At 39.1% G+C, this 26,068-nt stretch overlaps 1 protein-coding gene across 1 annotated transcript in view; it reads left to right on the plus strand.

Annotated features, from left to right (window-relative positions):
• The window catches only part of DSCAM (DS cell adhesion molecule), a 188,918-nt gene that overhangs the window by 112,984 nt on the left and 49,866 nt on the right, over positions 1 to 26,068 (plus strand). Inside the window, exons 19-22 of the mRNA XM_026088187.1 lie at positions 13,499 to 13,652; positions 21,233 to 21,350; positions 22,172 to 22,335; positions 25,700 to 25,798. Coding sequence (XP_025943972.1) covers positions 13,499 to 13,652; positions 21,233 to 21,350; positions 22,172 to 22,335; positions 25,700 to 25,798 — 535 coding nt within the window. The remainder of the gene's footprint in view (positions 1 to 13,498; positions 13,653 to 21,232; positions 21,351 to 22,171; positions 22,336 to 25,699; positions 25,799 to 26,068) is intronic.

A 26,068-nucleotide genomic window follows, 5' to 3' on the forward strand; every position in this document is an offset into this window, starting at 1 on the left:
GCACATACTTAAGGGGGGACGGGACAAAAGTCATGTGTCCACTGATGCCTAAGCCCAAACTGATACATCCTGCTCTAAGCAGAATTTGTTAGTCACATCTGAAACTAGGGGTTGGAGCTCTTTGCTTCTTTCATGCTTTGGGACTGCAACTCCTATTTCAATTTAGTAATTGTAGCTATGCAAAGCAAAATATCTTGACAATACTCTTTAAATATAAACTGGCTAGAGATTTTTCATCATGGACCATACATTCCTATGGCACACAGTGGGTTTATTATTTCCTAAGGAGTTTGGATTTAACACAACTAAACCTTGTGGTTATGGCTTTGGTGAGCAGAGCAGTGCCCCGGAGAACGTGAGGACAAAGTGCTTCTCTGGGGATTTGGAAAGAACACCAGGTGGTGCTGCTGGCTCTTTCTATTTACTTATGCACTAAGCTGCAGTATTTCCTCTCCAGGCTTCTTCGCTAGAAACGTTTTTGTGTGTGTTTATAACAGCAGGAAAATAAACATTTGCTGTTACACAAGTTTCTCTCTAATATGCTGCTCTTTCATATACAAAACTATCTTTTCATGGCTGCTTATTGTATGGATACGTTTTAGAGTTCCTCATAAAAAAATACTGTTGTGATAGACCACGGCAAGAAGCAATTACTTGTTTGCTGGTGTTGGTGTGTGCTGAATTTGACTGCTATATTTTTATGAAATTCATTATAGCATGAGAAGAAGGTATCACCGTATACCTCAGTCCAAGGTAGAAGCACTTGGAGTGATTGTGTTTTCTATTTATTATTAATGTATACATATATATTTATTCTGTTGTTACCTGTGTTCATGAAGAGGGTTTATGTGTGGTGAGTGTGTATATGTGTACATATACATATATATATGTATACATATATACATATGCATCTATATCTCCATGAGGACAGGCTCTGCACCACTCCATAGTCTTTTGCAGATTAGTATGAATTATGGCTTACAGAACAGGTCTTCTGTATCAGTTTTGTGTCTTGAGCGAGACACTGACCACACTAATATATCAGTTTCCAGAAGCCAGGTTGGGCATCTCTAGATAAGCGCAAGACTGCAGGACCATGTCAACATATGAACCCCAGTACTTTATTTCTAACAAAATGCTTTGCTATCTTTTATCCATAAAAGAATCATTAAACAGAAAGGTATTTTTTTTCGGAGCTAGCTTTGCAGTGAAAGAAATCTGTTGCAGAGGTGCTTGAATGATAATACTCCTGTGCAGATGCATTCTGCATATTTCAAGCAAGTTCTTGTATGATTTACTGTTAGCAGAGGCAAGTGGTTGGCAGAGAAATTGGTTTTAAATTAGGGTGGGGAAGGGGAAAAAATAGAAGACCTCTGTCTTTATCAATTCTTTTGTCACCTTAAGTTGTAACTGGTTGGAGGTATGGACCCATATAAACTTCCTGAGCAGACTTCACTCAAAGCCCTTGTTGCAAAATAATTTTGCTAAAAATCTGCCATTTAAGAATAAAGGCAAATTGAGTTTTTAAACATCAGTGAGAAGAAAGAGAAAAGGACAGTGGTGAAGGTAAGCTTACTGGTAGCTATCTTCTTTGCAGATTGCATTTTACAAGCACTATGTGTATACTGAGGAGAATTCAATACAGTACACTTTAGACAATGCTCTTAGGCTAACAAAACAGAGTTCCTTTTTATGAGGACACTGTTATGGTCTTTAAGGGTAAGTCATCAACAGGAAGACAAATTAACTCTGTCGTTCATGTTGTATACGTTTTTACTACAAAGCACAACCTTCCTATGAACCTGAGATATTCTGAGATGAAGATTTGCTGCTTGTTGCACAGTTCAGTTTGCATTGCAAGGGCAGAATCTGGGAAAACTTCTGATGACCCTGGACAGAAGGATACTGTCATTTCTGGCTTAACTGCTTCAAGTCCCAAGGACAGTATCTGCCTGAGATATTTCAAGCAAAATGCAAATATGCAAATATGATTAATGTGTGAAAAAAGACAAATGGTTCTCCATTGACGTATATTTTCTAAGCAAGAGAGAGGGCAAGGATCCATTGCCGTAATGTTTAATTGTGGTGCCTATGTTATGTGCAGAACTTTCTTTTTTTTATTCCACAAATACAGAAAAAAATACAGAAATGTGGGTACTGACACATTCACTGAAAAGCTGACTAGCTGTCAGCTAGTCCAAAGTACTAGCTGAAATTTCTCTTTCCAATCCTGGCCTGAAAAAAGAGTGACCTTAATTGTCCTTCATTCTTCAGATAAATGAAACAAAACATACCAGAATTTAGGTGAAAAAAATCATCCTCTGAGCCAACTCACAACCCACTTCCCCACTGTACATGACCCCACTTCTTCCTACACCCACGTCCAACTCTGTGCATGACCTGGCTCCTCATGACAACCCATGATGGTCCATAGGTCGCTTCCCTCTAGGTGCGGTTATCATGTGTGCTGTTCATTGGCACAGGCCTGATATAGGCCCTGCCCACAGGACACTTGCTACAGTCACTCTGCTCTGGCCTGATGAAGGCAATGGGCAGCACTAGCTGCTACATCGTGAACTTCCTGTCCTGTCAGCATAGGTTTTTCCAGGGACCAGTGGGGCTGTAGCTGCTCGTGGTTTGACTCCTGCTAAAGATGCTAGAGTGGTTTAGCTCCTACCTGGCTGTGGGGGGAGCTGCCTTCTTTGGCAGCCGCTCCAGCATCATTGGCCTTAGGTTGTAAACGTATATTGCCAGGGCTTTTAAAAGGATTATAGAATATGAAGTTTAGATGATTTCTGAAAAGGAACTTCTTGTTGCATTCAGATCAGGATACTATGTAAGTGCCTGGAATAGATCACTATGACACCAAGTATCCAATGGTTTGCCAATCTGGGAAACTCTATTCTGGGGACAGGTAAAAAGCAACACAGAAAAAAACCATGGTGTGTCCTGAAGGTATGAGAATGAAGGTTAAGAAGCAGGATTTCCTGCCACATGAGGGGCTGAGAAAGCATTAGAACTGGTAGGGAAAGCACAGTGAGAGGTTAAGACGTGAGGAAAGGTAGAGCGACTACATCATTCAGGTGTCAGTGAACAGGATGGTGTCACTCAATCAGCAATACACATGTTAAAATCTGTTTTACTTTCTTGATTAGAAAAGTGCAGTTGTTGTTGCTGGGGTATTTGCAGGCAGAGCAGGGATTATTAGCCAAGCAGTGATCCATTGGTCAGCCAGTCATTCCCTGACAGGAGCAAACACATTAAACCAGCTTATCCTGCTGTTTCTGATGAAGCAGGTCATTAAACTGTCTGTCAGTCTTCTGCTTTCTCTATGTAATGACTGGAGATTAATAGAAAGGAATCATGTCAGTAAAGCTGCACTATAAAAGGATAATAAATGGAGACCACTCTCCTCAGTGATTTTCCTTTTCAGGATATTGTCAGYTGGTTCTTGTCTTCGTTCCACTCATATTAAGATGTGGAATAAGATGACCTCTCTATTGCTCTCTGATTTCCTGATAGTGAAAGCTAAAAGCAGAACTTTTTTGGGCAAATGTGCGTAGAAAGTGTTGAGAAGTGAAAGATATACAATTCTGCCAATGGCCTAAAATGTCTTAGGAATTTTATTGGAGTCTTTCCCTCTTTCTAACTAAGGAAAAATCTTGATGATATTCTAACACATTTTTTTTTCCTCTGGGAGGTGCACCTTAGCTATACCAGCATTTGGTTTCAATTGTTGTATGCATATTTTGACTAGATAGTTTTCCATTTTTAAACTTTCATAGCATCGTAGAATAATACAGGTTGGAAGGTACTTCCAGAAGTTTCCTAGACCAACCCCCTTGCTCAAAGCAAATTTGATCACATCAGGTTGCTCATGGCCATGTCTAGTTCAGTCTTGAACAACTCCAAGGAAGGAGATCCCACAGCCTCTCTGGTCCCTGGTTCCAGTGTTTGATCATGGTATCATGGTAAAATTGTTTTTTCTTAGTATCTAATCAGAATTTCCTGTGTTGCAACTTGTGCCTGTTGCCTCTTTTCCTATCACTGTGGACCTTTGAGAAAAGCTTAGCTCCATCTTCTCTGTATTGTCTCGTCAAGTATATGTGGATGGCAATAAAAAGTTTCTCCTGAGCATTCTCTTCTTAAGGCTGACAGACCCATCTCTCTCAGCATCTCCTTGCATGCAATCCCCTTAGCTTTTGTTTTGATGCCAGAGTACTTACAGAAACCTTTCTTACTACCTTTTACCTCCCTTGCTAGTTTCAGCTCCAGCTGAGCTTTGGTTTTCCTAACTCCATTTCTACAAGTGAAGGCAATGTCTTTGTATTCCTCCCAAGTAGCCTGTCCCTGCTTCCACTTTCTGTGTGTTTTCTTTTGGTGTTTGAGCTCAGTGAGGAGCTCCATGTTCACCCACTAGTGACTTCTGCCATGCTTCCTCAACTTTCCATATGTTACAACAGACCATTCTTGTACTCTGAGAATGCTGTTGTTGAAGATTAGCCAGCTCTCCTGGACCCTTTTGCCTTCTAAGGCAGTTTCCCATGGGATCCTGCCACATAGGTCCCGGAACAAGCCAAAAACTGCTCTTCTGAAGTTCAGGGTTTTAATTCTGCTTTTCGTCTCCCTCACTTCCCTCAGGATCTTAAACTCCACAGTCTCGTGGTTGCCACAGCCAAGGCTATCCTTGACCTTCATATCTTCAGCCAGTTCTTCCTTGTTTGTGAGTATCGGGTCCAACAGAGCATCTCCTATAGTCAGAGAATTGTCTTCAGTACTTTCCAGAAATTTCCTATGATTCTTGCGCCCAGCCATATTGCTCTTCCAGCAGATATCAGTGTGGTAAAGTCATGCATGAGTACCAAGGCTTGTGTTTATGACACTTTCTCTAGCTCCCTAAAGAAGGCTTCATCTGCCTCCTCTTCTTGATCAGGAGGTCATATCAGACACCTATTTCAACATCACCAGTGCTGCTCTGTCCTCTGATCCTTACCCACAAGCTCTCTGCTGGTTTGTCACGTGCCCCAGGGCAAAGCTCCATGCATTCAAGCCGCTCCTTTGCATAGAGTATAACCTGTCCTTCCCATCTTCCCAACCATCTTTCCTGAACAGCCTGTATCCCTCCATTGGAGCACACTTACCATGAGAGCTATCCCACCATGTCTTCATAATCCCAATGAGATCCTATCCCACAAAACACCAGAAGGACATTCACTGCTACTTATTACAGATATCCTATCAAAAACATACACAGTACGCTCTGGTGGTTGCCCTGTGAAGAAGAAAATCATCTTTGTACTATCTCTGCAGCACATATGCTGAAGGTGGGATTCACCTCAGTTGACTTCAGCCATCTCAGAGAGAGATACCTAGTCTGCTTCTGGGGTCACTGAGGCTTCCTATGCAATCATTGAAGGAAAGAAGCTAGACATCTGAGAGAAGTCATGTGTGTCTTTTTCCAAAAGTGTCCCTTCTCTCTGTTCACTCTAGAGACAGTATATACAGTTATCTTGAACAAGGTATCTAATCTTTAAACAACCAGAATTAGCTGACATCAGTTTCCACCATCCAGATATTTTCCAAGCAGTTTTTTCAGGCAGACACAAGTTTTATCTTTGTTTTGCACAGGATCTGCCCAAATTTTTACTCAATGCGAGGAGGCTTTGCATCACATTCTCTGGTCCCCAGTCTCTCTCCAGTTTTAAAGACTTGAATAAAACTCATGGAAAATGGTGCAAAAACTTATAATTGTAAGTAGGAACTGGGTTTTTGTTGCATTGTAGAGACTGCCGTGATTAAAGGTATGCTGAAAGTCTCTCAGAAGAGTGGGAAAAGTAACTATTAGAAGTGGGCTAAGCCAAAAAGTTACCATTGAATGGAAGGTTCTTTAGAGTCAGCAGAATCTGTAAGGCTGAGAATTTAAAATCTATGTTCATTGATTCAGGTACTACAGACAGTATTTATCACTTTGCCTATACAGTAATTTTTACAGCATGAGGATATTTATGTTTATTAATTCTTGTTCTTTATATAGCATAGTACTATTTTATAGTCTTTTTTGGTTGTTTGAAAAACTTATTTTGAATGCTATTTAAAGTATGTCCTTTTTAATATGCCACAATTATACTCTTTATAGCTTTTTCATAGATATTTCACAGCTTTATTACTGGCTCCAAAATATAGCAGATTCATTCTTTTAATTGATTTGTCAACTTTACATTTTTGCTTATCTTATTTTTGTCATGGTACAGATCTGTAAGAGAAATTTTAAGTGACAGAATGTAAATTTAGTGCTGCTGATGTACTGTTTGAAATAATTTTTAAAAGATCTCCTTGTAAAGCCCTACTAAAACCCACTTGATATTATTTTTTCATAAAATTCTGGTCTTGTCTCACGACCTCATTTCACATATAGGTTTATCAATATAGTCTAACAGTAAGTCCTTGCCATCGGTTTCAGTGTATTTCAGCAGATGTGGATTCATCACATTCCCTTCTGTATGGTATAGGAGACTAGATGGGGTCACACAATCTGTGATTTGACTGAAATGCTCTGTAAAAGTCTGGTGACTTGGGGACAGCAAAGGAGCCAGGAGGGCCAGCTGGCAGCCCAGCTGATGGTCTGCTGGTCTGACTTCCCATGGTCATCTGCCTATGACCCCACATGCTGCTTCCTTCATCATGAGCCCTGGAAGGCTGATGGACTCTCTCGCTCCTGTGGGTTGTCCCAAATGGAGGAGCAGGCTGTGTACTTGTGTTGTTCCTGACCTTCTTGACTACATGGGCTACCTGGAGATCTGGGCAGCAGACTGTCTTCTGGGCCTAGGCCCTGCAAGTGGGTTCACAAGATTTTGCTCTGGGTGGGAAGGCCAGAAGCTGGCTATACAGTTTCTGAAACATCTGTTGTTTATTTTCCAACATTTCAGTTCAGTTCAGAATTTTAAAAAGGTAAAATTTTACATGGAAACTACATTCTGTTTTCTGCACAGCTTCTATTTACAACATTTAGCTCCAATAATACTGAGTAAGAAGTAGATGTTATGTTTCAAAACATGGGCCAAAACTGCAAGACCTGAGCAGAAGCCAAATTATATGACCAAATGATATCCAGGGTCTTACTGAAAATGGTGAGACAGGACTGTTGGTTGTTTGCAGCTCTGACAGTCTGTGCGTCTGAGAAAGGAAGCAAGGCAAAAGCTAGCAGACCTAGAGAAAAAACAGTGGTAAGTGACCTTAGGAAGAAGTCTATGGGCAGAGTTAGATATCTCAGGGAATTCACTGAGAGGGCAGATTCTGACGTCTGTCCACTCTGTTGAGGGACACAGGGACTTGAAGTCCATTCTTTATAAATACAGTGTTGTATCCATTTCCTATTAACCCAGTTTGCTTCCAGGTAGAAACAACTTGTCAAAGCCCGAAGTACTAGGTAACTTGTCAACCCAAGAGACTCCAAACCATCATTTCTGGGAACAATGAAGACTTAAGGTAGAACAGGGTAGACAGTTCTGTGTTGATGATGTGCAAGAAGATGGAGATATTTTTTGTTTTGACCTTATAGAAGTAAAAACTTAATTACTGATGTGACTCAGTGCTCATAGTAGGCCACATCTATATTGCTGCATAAACAAGGGTCAAGGAGTGGCCCCTGGCTCTCCTAACATTAACTGACTCATGTCCATGCTGCTTAGTACTAGCCGCTCTAAAGCAGATTTGCTTTGCAGAGAGTTATTTAGAGTAGTTCAAAACTAAGTCAGAGATTAAACTAAAAAGCAATGTGCACCATCGGGGCAGAGAGCTCAATACACTTCCTGGCTCTTTCCTACTTAGCAGCATAGATAAGCCTATAGGGAACACGCTTATTGAAAGAGAACTAGTTCAGCAAGCATTGTTTCTCTGAGACAACTCGGGATAGATACAAAACTGATAGCTACTCTGTAGAAGGCTACGAAACTACTGGTTCATTGTTGTGGGTGGGAAGGAGAAGCATAGGTATCTCTCTTAAGTCCACTTTTGTTCAGTGTTTTCATTAGTGGCCTGGAAAATGAAAGTGCAAGTGTGCCTATTAAATTTGCAGCAGACACAAGGTAAGGGATTTCAGTTATATTGGGGACAGAACTAGAATTCAGAGTGATCTCAACAAACTGGAAAAGTAGTCTGGAAAAGGTCAGATAAAATTTAGTATAGGTAAGTGCGAGGAGACGAATACAATGAATAACCAGCTGCTTGGATACAGGGTAGAGAACAATTGGCTAGATTCTTGAGAAGAGGTTTTGGGGTTATTGTGTATCCCAGGATGAATATAAATTAGTTTATAATCCTATTGTAAAAAAAACAAATGCCATACTCTGGGATTATCGAATACAGGTTTGGAAATTGCATTCAAGAAAACTGTGGACCCATTGTAAGCAATCCAAAGGATAGCAATGGTTATTATTAGAGAAACTGTTAGAGAAAACATGATTTCTAGGAAAAGTAGAAAGCATTGCTGCTGTCAAGTCTGAAAAAGATAAGGGCAGTGGAGTGGGAAAAGGAAGGATAACTCTTCATGAAGATTAAAGGTTGGTGCAAAGATGAAAGTAGTAATTGATTTTCCATGTTTCTAGTAGAGTGGAAAAGAAGATATGGGTTTAAACTGCAGCATGAAATGCTCAAGTTAGGCTTTAAGAAATCTTTCTAATTGTAAGATTAGTTAAGTGTTGGAATAGGCTGTGCAGCCTAAGGAGTTGCAGAATATATCTGAAATTGTGCAGATATAGTTGAACATGGTTTGGAGAAGGAGGATAAACTTTGGTCAGCTCTCAGTGTCTTTCCAGTCCTATTTTTAGATGATTCTATGGTCATATTTTACCCCCAAATTCATAGTGAAAACATACATGCCACTCTAGCTAAAATAGTTTTTTTAATTTTCAAGCTGACACACATGATATGAGGTAGCCATCCTGTATTCTCTCTTACTTCACTATACACACCATAAATCTAAAGTGTATCTTGCTTTTCATTCTTGACATTAAAGTCTTTATATGGCCTTCTCTGTTCACCTCCAGGTTTCCTCACAACTTGCAGAGAACCAGGAGATAGAGATTTTCAGTGCAGCTGTCTTATCTCAGAAATTGCATAGATGTAGTTCTAGATAGGATAAGAAAGCCAGTCATCTTCCAGTTCACAGCTGGATACAGCTGCCCATTACCTTAACTCCCTGATTGCCTGGAAAACTGTTGCAAATGTACTTTTCTTCTAAAGCATCCTTCTGAAGTTTTTCCAGGCTGAGTTAAAAAACAACAAACAAACAAAAATCAGTCTGAGGGTTCTGAATTTGTGCACCTCATCTTTCTAAAGGAGTCAGAAATACCAGAAGGTAGCATATTGTTTCAAAGCATATGAAGCAATATATACCAGTAGAGCTGAAGTTGCATCAAGGAAAATGATGCTACCTGGAGTGACTGTTCCTCAGCATCTTTTGCCCTTATCTGGTTCTGTGAAGCAAATAGACCACATCCTAAGAAGAGCCTTTGATTTCATTTTATGCTGTGCAGCCCTTGCTGGCTTTTTAGAGTCTTAGCCCTGTCTGTGCTTCTTAGACAATGAGCTAAAGAGAGAAGAAAAATTAACCCATCATCTACAAGATGAATAAAAAAACAGTTGGAAAAAAAAGCCCTTGAGCAAGTATATTACTGCTTTGGGGATAAAGCAGCAGAAAGTGTTTTATATTGGCACATGCAAAGACCAGTATGTGACAAGGTGGCATTCCTTTAAAATATTTCTTATTACAATTGTTTAACCTTCTCTTTGCTGGCAAAGCTGCCCTTTTTTCTCCTTGTTAGTCTGATTGAAATGACAGGCAAAAGTTAAAAGCAAAATTGATTCTTTGTCACTGGAGCATCCCCAAGTGTTTGAAAGGAAATGTTAGCTGAGGAAACAGGAGGTGTGTGTTAACCAGTTAGAAACCAAAATCTTTTGCTATAGTACTTTGCCTTAAGAAAATAAGAAGGCTAATTGAGTGAAGATATGTTTACCAGATCAAATTAATAAATGAATTTGATGAATAACCAAATTTATATTTGAAATATCTACAGTTGTAAATGTATGAATGATGCTGATTCTCTGTGGGAGAAAGAAAGGAATTGAAGACAAGGCACTTTAAAAAGCATTAGAGAAGCTAATTGTGTGATTCTTCTATCTTTGGAGCTCCAGGAAGAGAGCTCCTCTGCTTTGATACAATTTTGCCTGCTCTTCCAGCTGACCACATTGCAACCAGAGGAATTTTTGAGGACTGGTTGTTTTTTGGTTTTGTTTTTAGCTTTTGTCTTCAGAGCAGGAGGGCTTAGTGCCAATGCTGCAGCTTCAAGGCTGAGGTCTGTCTTCTGTTCAGCTGCTCACTGTATCCCAACCATACAATCTCAAACCAGAGTGCCCCAGCTGTGTTTGGTGATAAATGCCAAAGCTGTAAGTCAGTGTCTGACTGTCCCAGGCTCTGCCATTGCAGAACTGAACAGTGAGGCACTTCCAGCAGATCTGCGGTATTTGGAATGGCTCCCAAAGGCAGCCGTATATTTCTTTCATTAACCATGGGAGTCTTGGAAAAGTCACTGTAAATTTAACTGGACTGGTGTTCACTGGAAAGAAATCTTGGAAATTTCTGATCATTGAGCAATAAGGAGGTCTGTAATGGTTTGCTGTTCCTAAATGCTGTATCCTCATTCCATGTTAGTAGGTGTTTTAGAAGTAGATTGTGCTTTATAGCTGTATTGGTAAGTAGAGCCTAAGTGCCAACGACAGGCTAGCCTGTTTGACTTTCAAATTCATCCTCAGAAATGCTGCCTCATGAATATTAAAATTCAGCCTCCTGTGCCATGATCAATATATTAATTTTTAGGTATGACCTCACAAAGATTCAGCCTGTCAAGCCATGGGCATTTGTCCAATATTCTTGTGTAAATGTCAAGACAGATGGTTCTCAAAGCTCTCTGTAATATTTCACATAATAATAGAAGTGTCTGTCTGCACTGACCTCTGCATATCAGCAGGGTAAACCTAGGCAAATGCTTGCTAAATGGGACAAACTGACTTGGCATTATGACAGTAGAAATGAGATTGGCTAGAATGTGCAGTGAAGCCCCTATGTGAGCTTGTGTTGAGCCAAGATAACTGTTAGCAGGGACAAACCAGTCCCCCAGGAAAGTTAGTCTCCATGGAAGAAACAGGATATATATAGAAGTAAATAGAGGGACTCATGCTAGATGAACTACAGCCTGGCAGATTAGCCAGGCTAATTTCCAGAAGAGGTCATTCATGCATTTTGTTTCAAGGACTACTGATCTTCTGAGGACAGAAAGAAACAATGAAACATCTCACTGCCCATAGGGGACTGTCCCAGGGACTTCATAGGGTTGAGTCACTGATTTGCAGTTTTTTATGGATCATATCCTGCTCTTTTATAAATCAGAATTGCCCCATATATCACTGGTTGAGTACCAGTGATATAGAGGTCTTCTTTGGAGGAATGAACTCTCCTTCAGAATGAAAGACTAACTTAGCAATGCTTTCATAAAATAGCATTTCATTATTGTTACTGATGCTTTTGATATTGATATCATCATGGCATATCTAACCTGGAAAATATACCTTTTTTAAAAAGCATATAAATTAACACAGTATGATCAACATGAGATCAAGACAAACCAAAGCTGCATTTAAAAATATCAGCTGGGACCCTCAAATTAAGTAGACTGGTAATCTGCTTGTAGCACACATTTGTATAAAAGCAGAGAGTTAAGTATTTTAGTCAACAAGTGCATTAATGTGATGTAGTCTTATTCAGCTTACTTAATTGTAGATGTCTCCAGTACAGACATCTATGCCTGAGCTAGTCACCTGAACACTTCCATAGCTGGTGGAGAAATACAAGTATTTCTAGGGCGTAATTCATCCCACTGTACTGCATGTGTCTCATATATAGGCCGATGAACCTTGGCTTAGAAGTGCCCATTTCTTTGCATGGTCTCTGAAGGGAGTCAGGGTGACTAGCTTGGATACAGATGTCTTCGCTGTAGATTTCAAAAGTGAAATGAGATGAACTGCCCCCTCCCCATCGTCTTCCCTGCTATAGGAAATGCCAGCTCAAGAACAGAGAAATGCAGTGGCCCTTCCAGTAGCTGAGACTGGCTACCAGTTCATACTGGAGAGGTGTTTAATGATACCTGAGAAACAACCCTTATTTATTTGGAATTCACTTTGAAGGACTATATATTGAAATGCTTTCAGGTCAAACTACCTTTTGAAATGCTAATCAACTGAAATTGGCGTTTAGCACCAGCAGATATTTGTATATCAAAGAGCTTTCTTGCACCCCTTCTGTCAGTCTAAATCAAGTTTAGATTATGCTGATGTAGTATTTTTAATGTAGATTCACAGTAAAATCATCGTTTCTGTGTCGTTAATGTTTTATTATTTTTAGCCTAGTATTAGTTAGCCATTGCCATGCTTAGTATTGTACAGAGAAGCTAGTCATTATTCATTCTAATGGTTAGTTTCCCCACTATTTTTACATACAAGTTCACAGAGCCTGTGTCAGAACTAAAACTGGTTATGCTGAATATTGTAATACTGGTCAATCCTGATGAGGTTTCCCTTCTCATCCTCCAGGGAGTAAAGCTTCTTGTAGAGTATGTGCTGAAGGGCACAAAGTCTATGTACAGTGGAGGAATCTATATATTCCTTTGCACCTTTCCTTGCAAGGGTCACTTTAGGCACACTGCATAATGTCTCACCACTAAGCAATTGTCTTGCTTAGCAGCTTGTTGGCTTAGTTGCAGCCCACAGCCAAGGCACCTGAGTGGCAGTGCCAGAATAGACTGAACTGACATTTTCTGCAATGCTTGTCATGCCATGCTAATGCAACTAAATAGCTGAGATGACCTTCTGCGGGGAATCTTTGAATGAAAATAATTTTGTGATTAAACAAAGCTAGTCTCAGGGGGAAGTTTAGCAGTCTATTAAAATAATAAAATTTTATTCTTGACTCATTCCATTTAGTAAAGGAATAAACCACCCAACCCAGGGATAAGGACCACCACCACAAAGGTTTTAGGTGATCAATGACAAATCTAGAGTAATAAACTTCAGATTTCATATCAGACACAGGTCTGAATCCTCTGTTGGGAAAATCTGTCTAAAATAAAATTGGATGTCAGAACTATGCATGGTACAAATTTGTCAAATATGTTCACTTACCAACTCTGCAAAAACAAACAGACTCATAAAAATTCTAATCTGAATAAAAACAAATTGTAAACAACATATAGGCCCAAATTCACTGAATATAAATTGATTGCAACAAGTTATTGTGACTGCTCTGTTTATTGCCATTTGCCATCTGTTTGAAGTAATTGATACTCATTCAAAGTACCCAGAAGTAATGGGCTTTGTAGCACTCCAGTTAACAGTCTTTCTCCAGCTACTGTTTATTTTAGTTTGGAAACATTTGTCTCTCCCATCACAGGTAATCAGCGAGTTTGAAGCCTCTCCTGACTCATTTTCCTACAGAATCCCTAACCTAAATCGGAATCGACAGTACAGTGTCTGGGTGGTGGCAGTGACTGCTGCGGGAAGAGGCAACAGCAGCGAAATTATTACTGTAGAACCGCTAGCTAAAGGTATGATGACAGCACTTTTTAAAGTAATCCAAAACTTTACAATGCTAATTACTGTTATAATTGGCATGTGGTTTCTTTATATCTCATTGCTTACTAAGAGTGGGATTTGTCAGGAGTAACTTCAGTTCTCTCCAAAAGTTAGATACCAACTCTTTGCTAATTGCCCAAGCTTTTGCTATAGTCAGCAGAGAGAGAAAGAATGATGTACTCCTCTAGGGGGTAATTCATCCCACCTACCTTAGAAGGAAATAAATTGCTTTTTGGAGCAATTTTTATCTTCTTTTGTTGGGTACAGAGAGATTTCAGATGATGCCCTCCCCTACTGAGTGTATCTCTCTCTTTTTTTGCCATACAGGATAATGTCTTTATCATTCCTCTCCTTACTGATATCTCTTGTGTACTCCGCAGGTACTATCTTCTATATCAAATGAGCTGATTAACATATCTAAACTCTGAGCAATTGTTCTCAATTTGCATTAGCTTTGAACAATTGCTGCTTCTATTTCAGATCTTAAGAAGGGATAATGTGCCTGAAATCCTGTGTATTTTTTTCCAGCTATATTAGTTGTTCTAATAACAGATATTACTTGGGCCCATACATTCTGCCTTACCTGTACCATTAGACTTCATAATTACAAGACTTTACCACCTTAGCTTGGAGATAGGCACCTAACTTTTTAGATAGCAAGGTGAGGTGAGTCTTATCAGTAATCTCTGCATGGGGTCTTCATAATTGATCTTTTTTTTTCCCCCCACTCAAATTAAATTATCACACCAGTTGCCAATATGAATGGTTTAGTGCACTTGTCCCTGGAGTTGCAAAGGTAGATCCATGTGATTGACTTTACAGTTTCACAAGGCTGCTGCTGCTTCAGTCATGTGGCTAATGATGTAGTAATGTAAAAGAAAGTGTCTAGTGCTTTATGATGACAGATACTTTCTTAAAAAGCATTGCAGAACTTCAGCCAAACACCACCAACATGAACAAAATGCATTTTCTGCATGGAGAAGCATATACCATCACCATGGGGATGCTTGCTGTTCCTAGCTACCTAGATGGTAGCTAACCAGTTTGATGATAAACTATCAGGTGATGGTATTTGGAAGGTACAATTTTAACATGTGAAATAGCTTTCTAATGAGTAGGAGTTGCAGGCAGGATTCATTAGGCTTGTGATGGGGACTTCTGTGCCTTTTCTTTGCCTCTCCTCGAGGTTAAAGATTTTATCATATGGGATGGGTATTTTTCAACATTACTACAGGGAACTTATAGTAACTATGATGTTACTACTTCGGCTCACAGTGGAAGATTTATCAGTGTTAATGTGGGGAGGGTCTAGCAAGGTAAATTGGCCTCAGTGGGAACAAACAGGGGAATGTTTGCTCCCCATGCCATTACTGAAAGTCTCTTTATGTCAGCTGGGTAGACTCACCTTTTGTTTCTGCTTCTTTTAACATCTGGCATCTTTCAGAAGAGCTTTTTTCTTAGTGGCTACACAGCATTAGTGTAGTGACCTTATGAATGACTAAAAGGCTATGAAAAGTCTGCAGGTTTTCCGTTGTTTTATTCCCATAGGATAACTGCCTACTGCATTTTGAACATCTGTGAGACCAAAGTTGGGGTGTTAAAAGGTGGATGAGGAGTGTAAGGGACATCTGAAAGGGAAGCCTCTGAAAAATGCCTCAGAGAAACAGGGCAAAGGTTTCAATATGCTTCTCTGTTGAGACTGGCAGTTACTTATGCATTATGAATGTATGATGCATTCATATAGGAGTCAACAAAAATAGACATAATACATTGATACTTGAATAAAATCAGAAACAATTAGACAATAATATGGTCTAATACTAATAGATTAGGGACATAGGCAATCTTGGTACTGTGCAGGGACCCCAGCGCGTAAAGCACCAGAAGTTCACTTTCTCCATCTGCTATGTATTTAAAAGGAAAGAAAGTGTTCAGACAAGATGAATGCAGACCAATGCAAAGTTCACAGATATCCAGATGAGTTGATCTGGTTGTGAAGAAATGCAGGATGTGATAGCTCTAGGATTGCCAAAAACAGAGAAGTTACAAATTGATCCACATGTACCTAAACTGAACAAACTTTCTACAAGCTGGAATTAAACCTGCTCCGGCAAAGCTTATTAATATGATCCATGATGCCAAATAAATCAACTTAAAAATATCTTGTATGAAATGACGGGGGGACTTTTAGGAAAAGTAACTAATTACTTCAATATAGACAAGTCAGTGTATGCAAAACTTTATTCTGAAGGACAACAGAATGCATCCTAGTAGTGATGCTCCAATATAAAATCTACATTAGATAATGGTCAAGACAAGCCTGTTATAGGCATACTCTTTGGACTGAAAAAGTGATGAATAATCCATTTGTGGAAATTGTGATTGGCGCTAGGAATATGGATACGTAGCAATTTTATGAACCTTGGATATAGCCAGGTTAGAAATTATTATATCCTGTATGAGATTTCCTGTCTGAATGCACAACTGAACCTTTTAGAGAACTGGAAGAAAGTGGTGATCAGTGATAAGGACAGTGGACACACAGATGAAGAATAATGGACAAAGTTAATAGCCTTGAAGACCTTTCACCCCAAAACATCTAAAGCATGTAACACATCATGGGGTTAGAAGCAGTTAAAGCCTGATTTTGCCACAAGGAGCACAAAAGGCTGGTTTACAGGGGGGAAGAAGTCCCGAGTGCAAAAGCATCTTATGGGCTCTTACCGTGAATTTTGCTTCCTTTTTTGTTTTTTGCTTCCTTTAGTTTGCTTCCTTTCTTTTCCACTTACTTCACAGTAACTGTCCATGTAATGATACCATCATGACAGCTAATGAGAGTTAACTTGGAATTGAATTATGTCAACTTAATTAAAACCCCCTTAATTCTCAGTGAGAATGTCTAGATAGCGGTTTGACATAAAATGGCTAGTCCAATTTAAATTAAAGCTTAATTCAGGTTAACATTTCTTTCTTTAGTGTCTCCATATTTCAGAACATATTGTGATTCCCTGTAATTAACTGACAAAAGTAAGCCAAAGAAAAAAAAAAGAAAGTAACCACAGCAAGCAAAATTCAGCCTCCATGATGTAAGCACGCTCTGCCTCACTGAATCATATTTCATTGCTGATTTGAAATTTCTGTTTTTAGCCTATCAAATATGTCTAAAAGACAGGAAATCTTGCATGCACTTTGTTCCTCCTATTTACTGACCACAACTAATGGAGAATGGCATTTGCCAGTGACATGAAGACAACAGAATTAGGCCTATGGCCATCTGATCCTTTGGGGAAAACTCTTTGACTTTGCTTTAATGTCGAGTTTTCCCTGTTCTTGTTGTCTACTTGAACATTAATGTTGAACAGACTTGCCTCCTAGTCTATGATGCTTTGTGTATTTAATGATTTTAAACAACACATGGGTCTGACATGATACCACGCACACACCATCAGTCTGTTTCTTTAGTGTTTCATCATGCTGGAGTACACTCTATATTCTTCTGTTAGACAGTAAGTGAAAGAAACTCCTGAACCATGGTGTTCAGTGACAGCTCTTGTGTTCTGATTTAGTTGAGCTGCAGTGAACTGCCACAGCTCTTATTCAGAGTTTCCTCGTACAGTTTACCTTTTAAATTTGATTGTGTCCTCCAGAAAAAAAATCAAGTGTGTGATGGCCTCTTGCTAAGAAGTTCTGGCTGTTGTGACAATGAGTATAGTTAATAGGATTCATAATTTAAGCAAGCAAACATGCAGAAAACCACATTTGCATGAGAAAGTGTGCTGTTCAGTGAAGGTACCTTTTTATCTTCAATTAATGACTGGGTAATTTGCAGTATATAGGAACAGACATAGCCCTAATCCAGTGCCATGCCATTCAACATAAGGACAGTAGGTAGCCTGTAGACATTTGGGGAACTTTGATAGCAATGAGGCAAAGCCCTGTAGCCGAATTGCCTACACGCTGTGTAAAGCTCTCTTGGCTCAAAAGGGAGAGGTATGTGAAACTCAAAGTGTTTAACTTCCTGAATGCCTATTATCGTTTCAAACCTATTGCTTTCAAATGAATTTCACTTGGGATTTAATTTGTTTCTAGTTTTCTTTTTTTTTGTTTGTGTACTTGTTACCAGTCTCAGAAGAGTAGTAGAAGTTAAGGTATACAGAAAATTGGTGTTAAGAATTTTCATGCTATTTTACCAACTCTTTTACAAGCACTCACTACAGGAAAGGAACAGATAATGGAAGGAAAGCTGTGGATACTTCCACAAAAATGCTGTATGCTTTTGTAATGTGCACTTCTGAGTTGTGTTCTGTGATCTTACCACTGTCTTATGCTTCTGTGAAGTTTGTGTTACTTCTGCACATCATGGTAAATATAACACACAGAATATTAAAAGCCATGCTCTGTAAGAACTGCAACAGAAATACTGTGCTCTGGAGATCTGCTATCCAGCCTATAACATAAGGAAAAATTCACTGTTGAGATAACCATTAAAAATAAAGGGAAATCACAGAATGTTTGGTGATAATGATGTCATCTAATGCTGAAGGTTTCAGTAGGATTCCTACACTAAAAAAAAATTTCCTGAAGTAACTGGCAGCAGTTGGAAATAGCCGAACCTTTTGAACAATACTGGAGAGGTGGGCTAGCCAGGGAGAAAAGGATTACTAGCTCATTTTAGGTAAGATTTCATACTACTTGTTATGGAGCAAATGTCTGCATTTGATATTTCATTTTGGTTTGATCCATGTTTTTAAAGACACTGCATGGAACAGGAATTCATGTTTCTAACCACCGTTATTCAGAAAGTGCTGCTGGTACCAGGAGCAGTTCAGGTGCTTAGAGATGTGTTTTGTAAACAGTCATAGTTGACAGCATCTCTTGCTGCTTTTAAAGATGGCATGAGTAACATTAAACATCTACTGCAAAGAAATCCTGGTACCACTGCAAGCAAATGAGCCTTCTAACCCTGACTTCAGTGGAGTCAGCATTTCACACTGTGTGTGCAGTCCTTGGGTAGATTGAGCACTTTTCTGTTTCAGTTAGTTTAATTAGTCCATGGCTTGTGGCATTACAGGCCTGCGTAGATCTTTTCCAGAACATATGCCCTTAAGAGTGCCGCAGTGGAAAATAAGATTGTATCATTAGACCTAAGAAGTGACTAGTGTCTTTGCGTCTTTCTGCTGTACCACCTCCTCAAGGCAGCAAGGCTGTGAGCACCCTCCTGCAGCAGTTAATCGTCAGACCTCCCAGAAGGAGGGTGCGAGTAGGGTTTAGCTGCTGTTTAGCCAGGAATGGACACTACAGTTTTTCACAGTTAGGAAAGTAGTGTTGTCCCATTACATAACCTTGCCTTTGTCTGTTACCCTAAATCACTAGAACAGCGATTTCTTGTGTTTTCAATTAAAATTTTAACCAGGGAAAATCTCTTGAGAAGCCTAGTATTCCACAACACTTGAAGAGAACATAGGAAAAGCAGTCCAAACTGATTGTATAATGTATGGAATCATTTATTTTTATGAATATCTCAAGTCCCACTGCAGCCCACTGAAGTAATTTCCTGTCACTCTTCAAGGCTTGTTCTTTTATGCATGACTTTATTTTAAATAGTGTTTGCATAGGATAAAAAGCTGTTGAGATGAAACGTCCCAGTTATATTTGATGCTGGCTCTCATTTTCATGTTTTTCTAATTGGTGCAAAATGGATTTGTGAGTGTGCATTCTGATCAATGTGCATGACTGAAGTAGATAAGGATTAAAAATACAGTATTTGGTGTATCTGCATTCAGTATGTGCCTCTGAAATGTATAATTAAAGGCCAATAAGAATTATAATTCTATCAAGGGTCATTCTTGAGTAATACAGTACACTGAAGCTCTAACATGATCTTACTGGTTCTCTGTATTATACGCTGAAACTACAGGACATTTTTGTTCATACATTTAGGTGAAGTGAGAGCTAATAGGAATAGAACTGACTTAAGAGTTTGTTCCCATTTATGGATTCCAGATAGGCTCTTTGTAATGTACTAACATGTTAGTACATGTAAGTTTATTTTGCTTAATTCCCTAGCTATTGTAAAAAGCCTATCCCTCTTACAGCTAGTTAGAAAATGTCATACTCAAAAAAATAGTTCTGAATTCTGGAGCACTTAAGGGATGTATTAAAAATGAGCAAAATCTCACCATGTTTTGGTACTTAAAAATAAATTGAGTTTTCTCAATAAAAGAGAAAAGACTATTTCCAGGCAATATGTTAGACCTGCACTTCCTGACAAAATACAGAAAAACCTTCTATTGACTTGTATTGAACTCATTGAATATAGAAGTCTTAAGTGAAAAATATGCAATGATCTGTACATTCTGCAGTGAGTTCTTTCATAGCACATTTTCCAAAGAGAACTCACTCTACTTTCCACATCAGAACTCAGTGTTCTTGTATAGTTTAGTCTCTACAAAAATACCTGACAGATAATATACAGAAATATTAATTTGGAGTTCTGTTTTGAAGCCCAGTACAAACTTAATGGGTCCAAACTGGTGTGAAAAACAGTAAATTCTTCAAAATCAGAGTGTGATTGCTTTTATCATTTTTGAGGACATATCTACACTCTCATATGAATGAATTCTGAGGCATCTAAAAACTTCTCTACATATTCAATCCAATATTTTGGAGCATTATGTAAGCTGTTCTGTAACTAGCGTCATGCTCATTTCTGGTAATCCCCAGCTGTCAGAATGGCTCAAATTTTTCATTGCAAATAAAAGCCGAACATTCACTGCCAGATCTACACCCTGCCCAAATGGTGAAAAAGAGCCATCTTGTCCAAAACTGAGCTGGAAAAAATGCTAGTGCAGTTTGTATCTTTTCTTTGGAATCAAAGTAGAGCAGAGAGCAGGAAAAGTTATGATTGCAAGATTATAACAGAGGCACGGAAAAAGCTGTTTAGACATTGCATATTTTAGAGAAGAGGGGGGTTTAAAACAAAGCTAGCTGCTGAGTCAATGAAAGCACAGATTCATCATTAAACAGGTTATCCAAATTACCAAAACCCAACTGAGACATTGAGAACAAAACATGTAACTTTCACCTCAAGAGTGTAAGCTTTTGTTAAGTGAATCCAAGCCTTAATATAGCAAGAGCAATATATCAATAATTTAGCTTTTGTAAGATAGCTATCTGCTGCGGATACTTCATGCTAGAAGTTTGTTTGGAGAGAAGTATTCCTTTGATGTAATTTTAGTGCATAATTTCTACTGAGAGGTATATGAAAATCAGTAAAAAAGATCAATTACTCATTTTACCTTTTTCCCCACAAGGACTCTTCCAGTCCTCCTCCTAGTCTCTCTTTCAGTTACTTGTCTTCCAAACACTAAAAATGTAATATTTGTGCTTGAATGAGTAGCTGATATTATGAGTTAAAAAGAATTAGTTTCCTAAAAGCACAGCTTGAAGCAGATTGGTTTCATTTTCAATATTTAATGTTGGATGTCTATGTTTCCCTTCCAAGGGCTGTATGAATGAGCACTTCATTTCAGTCTTTCTCTCTCTTGCTCAGCTCCTGCCAGAATTTTGACATTCAGTGGCACGGTCACAACTCCCTGGATGAAGGACATTGTCCTCCCTTGCAGAGCCGTTGGAGACCCAGCTCCGGCAGTCAAATGGATGAAGGATAGGTAACCAGCACCTCACAGCTCAAATATTTGGTTAACCCATTTGGTTAAAAACCTGAAGGTGGCAATGCCTGTGATCCTGAATGGTTATGTCAGGAAGGAGAAGAGTTGTTTGCAGGAACTGCACACAGTCACAGTAGACAAGGAGTTCAGAAATTCCTTGAACTAGAACTGATTGGCTGTCAAGATTAGAAGGTATCAAAAAGCAGGAAAAGTTATGAAGGGGAAAGGTAAATATTCAAAATGTTAAATCTAGGATCATTTCTGTTTTAAGTCCACAAAATAGTTTTAGTCCAGGAAAGCAAAATGTCTGATGCGTTTTAATCGTGCAGTGGAGTGCAGAATATAGGCAGATCTCTTGCACATATCCTGTTTTGCATGATTCTGTTTTGATCTTTAGTTTCACATTTGGACAGAGGCACTTGGAAACACATGGACAAAAATTTTCATCCAAATGGTGGATCAGCAGTGATACTGCAATGCTATGAGGAACTGCAGTAATAGCTATTATTTTATAAGGATGGACATTGTAGCCAGAGACTACCTTTTACCCTGATTTTGGTACTCTTATGAAGTAACAGATAGTTAAGGAAAGAGTGAGTTCTCTTTTCCACTCAAATTGGGGCTGGGGCATCTGCCTTCTTTAAGCAAATGGCAGCTGTTTCCCAGCAGAAAATATTCCTATACTATCTGAATTAAAGAGGACCCCCATTCTCTTTTCTTTCTTTCTTCATTTCCATTCTTAGTTGCTTGAAAATAATCAGATTCTGAGTAATTTTGATTGTAACTTCTTTAATGTATGCACTTTGTTTCCTGTGAGGTAGTAACGGGACACCCAGTCTAGTGATGATTGATGGGCGAAGAAGCATCTTTAGCAATGGCAGCTTTGTCATCCGAACTGTGAAAGCAGAAGACTCTGGATACTACAGCTGTGTGGCCAGTAACAACTGGGGATCAGATGAAATAATTTTGAATTTGCAGGTCCAAGGTAAGATTTTTTGACATATCTCATAATTGTTATAGCAGCTATTAATTGATATGGGTTAGTAATACATAGATGTGTTTGCAGGTGTATGTAAACTATTAATATTAATGTGCATTAATATAACTTTAATGATTCCAATTCATTAAATAAATAAAAAAGATTATGCTGGTCATTTTGACTCAATTATCAATATTTTATGATATAATAAGTGTTTTGCTTTTAGTGGAACAGTTCACACACTTGCAGTTAAGTCTGTATGTAAGTTTTTGCAAGACTGGGAACTGTCTTTGCATTCAGTTATTTTCCAGTTCTTCACACAGAAAATAGCATCTTAGGCCTTCTCCATATAAAAAGTACCTGTATTCATTTACATTTTGTAAAATTCAAAAAGAGCTGAAGGCCTTTTCTTTAACTTCCAAGAAGCTATCAACAGAAATTTGCCTCTCTACTGAGACCTTGGACAAAAATTTCATTCTGCAAGAGTAGAATTCTATTGAGGGTGCATATGAGGAAGCATTTAAAATAATATCGGTACAACTTCAACTAGCAGATCTTACCAGCTACTTTTCGTATGCATTTTGGAATGTATATAATATATCTGTTATGGTGCTGACATGTATAAAAGCAATGACAGTATAGGAATGCCTATTAACAATAATGTGAACCAGAGCATGTGCATTCACTTAAAAAGAGTTCACGACTCACTAGATTTTCCTGCTCACTGTACTATAGCAAGACTTGAACAAGTACTCAGACCCTAAACATGCTTCAATTGTCAGCAAATTGTCATACCAAAGGGAAGCAAATAACCGAGCTGAGAATGTGGGCCATTCTGTGGCCAGCCTCTCTCCTGTCCCTAGACAGGCAATCTAAATTTTCAGAGCAAGCAGCCCCGCATTTTAGAACACAGAAGGAGATGATCTCAACCACAGTGTAATGCTCTCTGCATAAACCAATCCACTAAGCCTTGAAATAAATGTCACAGTGTATATTAGCTTGTCTAAAATCCAACAGAGAGCCTAAAGATGCTCATTTGCAATGTCTGAAGCATGACCACAGCTGGAAGTAAGGAGAGAAACACTATCAAATGGAAACCTTATATTTATACTTCACTAAGTACTTTCATAATCGCATATTCTTGCTGTTATTGAACTGCAGTAACTAAAAGCAGATCAATATTACTTCCCTGCGGGACAGAGCAGGACTGTCATTTAATATATGGGACCATCATCTTATGCGGGTAAGATGAAGCTCTGATGAAAGGTTTTACAATAAATCTTTTGCAGTGCAGTTTGTGCAGTCTCTCTGCATGAAATCAACAAAGTCAGTCAGAATAATGGTATAAATCCATCTCATGTAAGAAATTTTCCTTTAGTATAGAAAGTGTCTTTGTTGTTTTCTTCACCATCATTTAACCCTGTAAGCGCAGTAAAATCAACACCTCTTTGAACTAGTCCTTAGCTGTAAAGCAAGAGCCTCAGCTTGACAGCTGCACTCATTATTTTGCAATCATCTGATGACTTGAATGTGAGCAGAGGCTAAGAGCTCTTCTGAGTTTTACTCTGTTGAAAGAGCTTCTGCTGAACATAGGAAAAGCAGGCAGACTGCTACACATGACAAAACATTTGTGACCTCTGTGCTGCCTTGCCTATGCCCCAGGCCTGAAGAGCTGCAAGCGAGTCTGGGGTCTGTAGAGCAGTAACTACTGCAGGGAAATGGCTGTTTTTGCCATCAGCATTCACCAACACCCCACATCCCTTCCCACACCTGAGGTGTCAGGAACAGCAGTAAGTGTGACTGTGTTGGAGTCTCTTTGCCCTGGCTTTCCTACCAGCTCACCTTGGATCCCATTCCCATGATGGGCACGTTCCATGCCTTGCTCCTTGCTCTTGAGGCAGCGAAACTCAATCTTGTCTACATTTCTGAGAAGCTCGGAGATCTCTGGTAACACTTGTTAAGAAAACAATCTGCAAGCCAGATCTAGTGCTGCTGTGTATTGCCAGAACAGTGCAAAGGATTTGAAATAGCAACTTTTCTCCTCTCTCTCCCCCTCTCAACTTCTGAATCTAGAACTGCAGACATAAAGCACTTGGGTAAACTCTGAGTAAATATTCACCCTTTTGGCAGGCTCTAACACTGATTTGACTAGCTCTTTGGAATTTCTCCTGTCAATCATCTCTTTGCCTATTAACAAACAACATCAACCTCCACTGCCCTACTGGTTTTGTGCCATGGTTCTGGTTTCCTCAGTAGTACAGCAGGACTAGCTAAACGATTCAGGTAGAAGTCAAGGATGATCTCTCCTGAATTTAACTAAATATTATGATATTGACTCAGTAGACATCATTTATATGATAGACTCAAGATATTTTTGTCAAAGTGAAAAGAAGGCTGGCTACTTTGCCATGGTTGCACTCCTGAGCACTGAGCTCTGCAAACCCAGCTGCTGTATCTTGATGCAATATGGGGTCCCTTATGCTGAGTCTAATCTGTACACTGAGCTCCTCTTAGTCCCAGTTCACTGACACTGTCCCAGTCCCAGTTCTCCCAGGACCAGGGGACTTGCTGGAACATAGCATTGCTCCTTCTCTGCCCTTTCATGCTGGATTTTCTTCCAAAGGAAACCAGGCACTGGGCAAAGGATAGGAGATAAAACCTGTGTGTCATCCGTGCACTCAGGAGCTAGTCCTGGGAACTGTGAGGTTCTTAGGTCCCACAAATTAGATATAGCCCTAATGTTTATGGGAAGCAACAGAACTGAAGTTTTTCCAGTTTTGTTCAGCCCCTGACGATAGAACTGTGTCTTCTTTATGCTCATAGCCTCAGTGAAGGAATAGTGTAATCTGGAGGAGCGATGGCTCTGTTTCTGATCACAGATCTGAGTGACTTAGCTACCACTCACAGTTACATGTACACAAACTGTCTTTATGCACTTATATGTTTACTTTTGCCATAAGAGTGTAAATGCCACATGAGTGTGGCATTCCTTTGCAAGTGGACTTTTGTTTCCCACCACTGAAAATTTAGCTTTCTTTCTCTAAAACAGACATGAGAAGTAGCAGAAAACAATGGTTGGGTAGCTCAGTATGTCATTTAGAAGGAGATTTGGCAGGGCAGACCCTCAAAATTCAGAGAAAAGCAAGGGTTAAGAGCTGAAAGACAAAAAAGTGTAAAAATTGAAATATACAAAATGAGAGCTTGTCTGCTCTGTCATAACCAAGGATGTCAGCTAAACAGACACTTTGACAGAAATCATTTGCATTTTTTGCAACTCAAAACAATTATTTGATAAATGATTGTTAGAAGGGATTAAGATCTCGCATAATCATTTGGATCTATTTTCTGTTTTTAACTATTTCCCATCTAGTTCCACCAGACCAACCTAGACTTACTGTATCCAAAACTACATCTTCCTCTATCACTCTTTCCTGGATACCTGGAGACAATGGTGGCAGTTCTATCCGAGGTAATAGAATTCAGGTTAATTGCAACTTCTTACTAAATTATCATATGTTGATAGGATTAGTATATAATTATGAATGGCTACAAAAAAAGAAAAACAAAGCAATCTATTGCTGGCAGCACCTAATGTGTACTATTGTGGTGATAATAGCTTTCAGGAAATTGCAGTTTCTCTTTGTTGTAGTTTAATCACAGATTTAATCACTTTTTTCCAGCGTACCCTCAGTTGTTTTGACAGTTACTCTGTCTGATTTTCTAGACATGTAATCTCTAA

Source organism: Apteryx rowi, unplaced genomic scaffold (assembly GCF_003343035.1).
Source record: "Apteryx rowi isolate R43461 unplaced genomic scaffold, aptRow1 scaffold_756, whole genome shotgun sequence".
Taxonomy (NCBI): domain Eukaryota; kingdom Metazoa; phylum Chordata; class Aves; order Apterygiformes; family Apterygidae; genus Apteryx; species Apteryx rowi.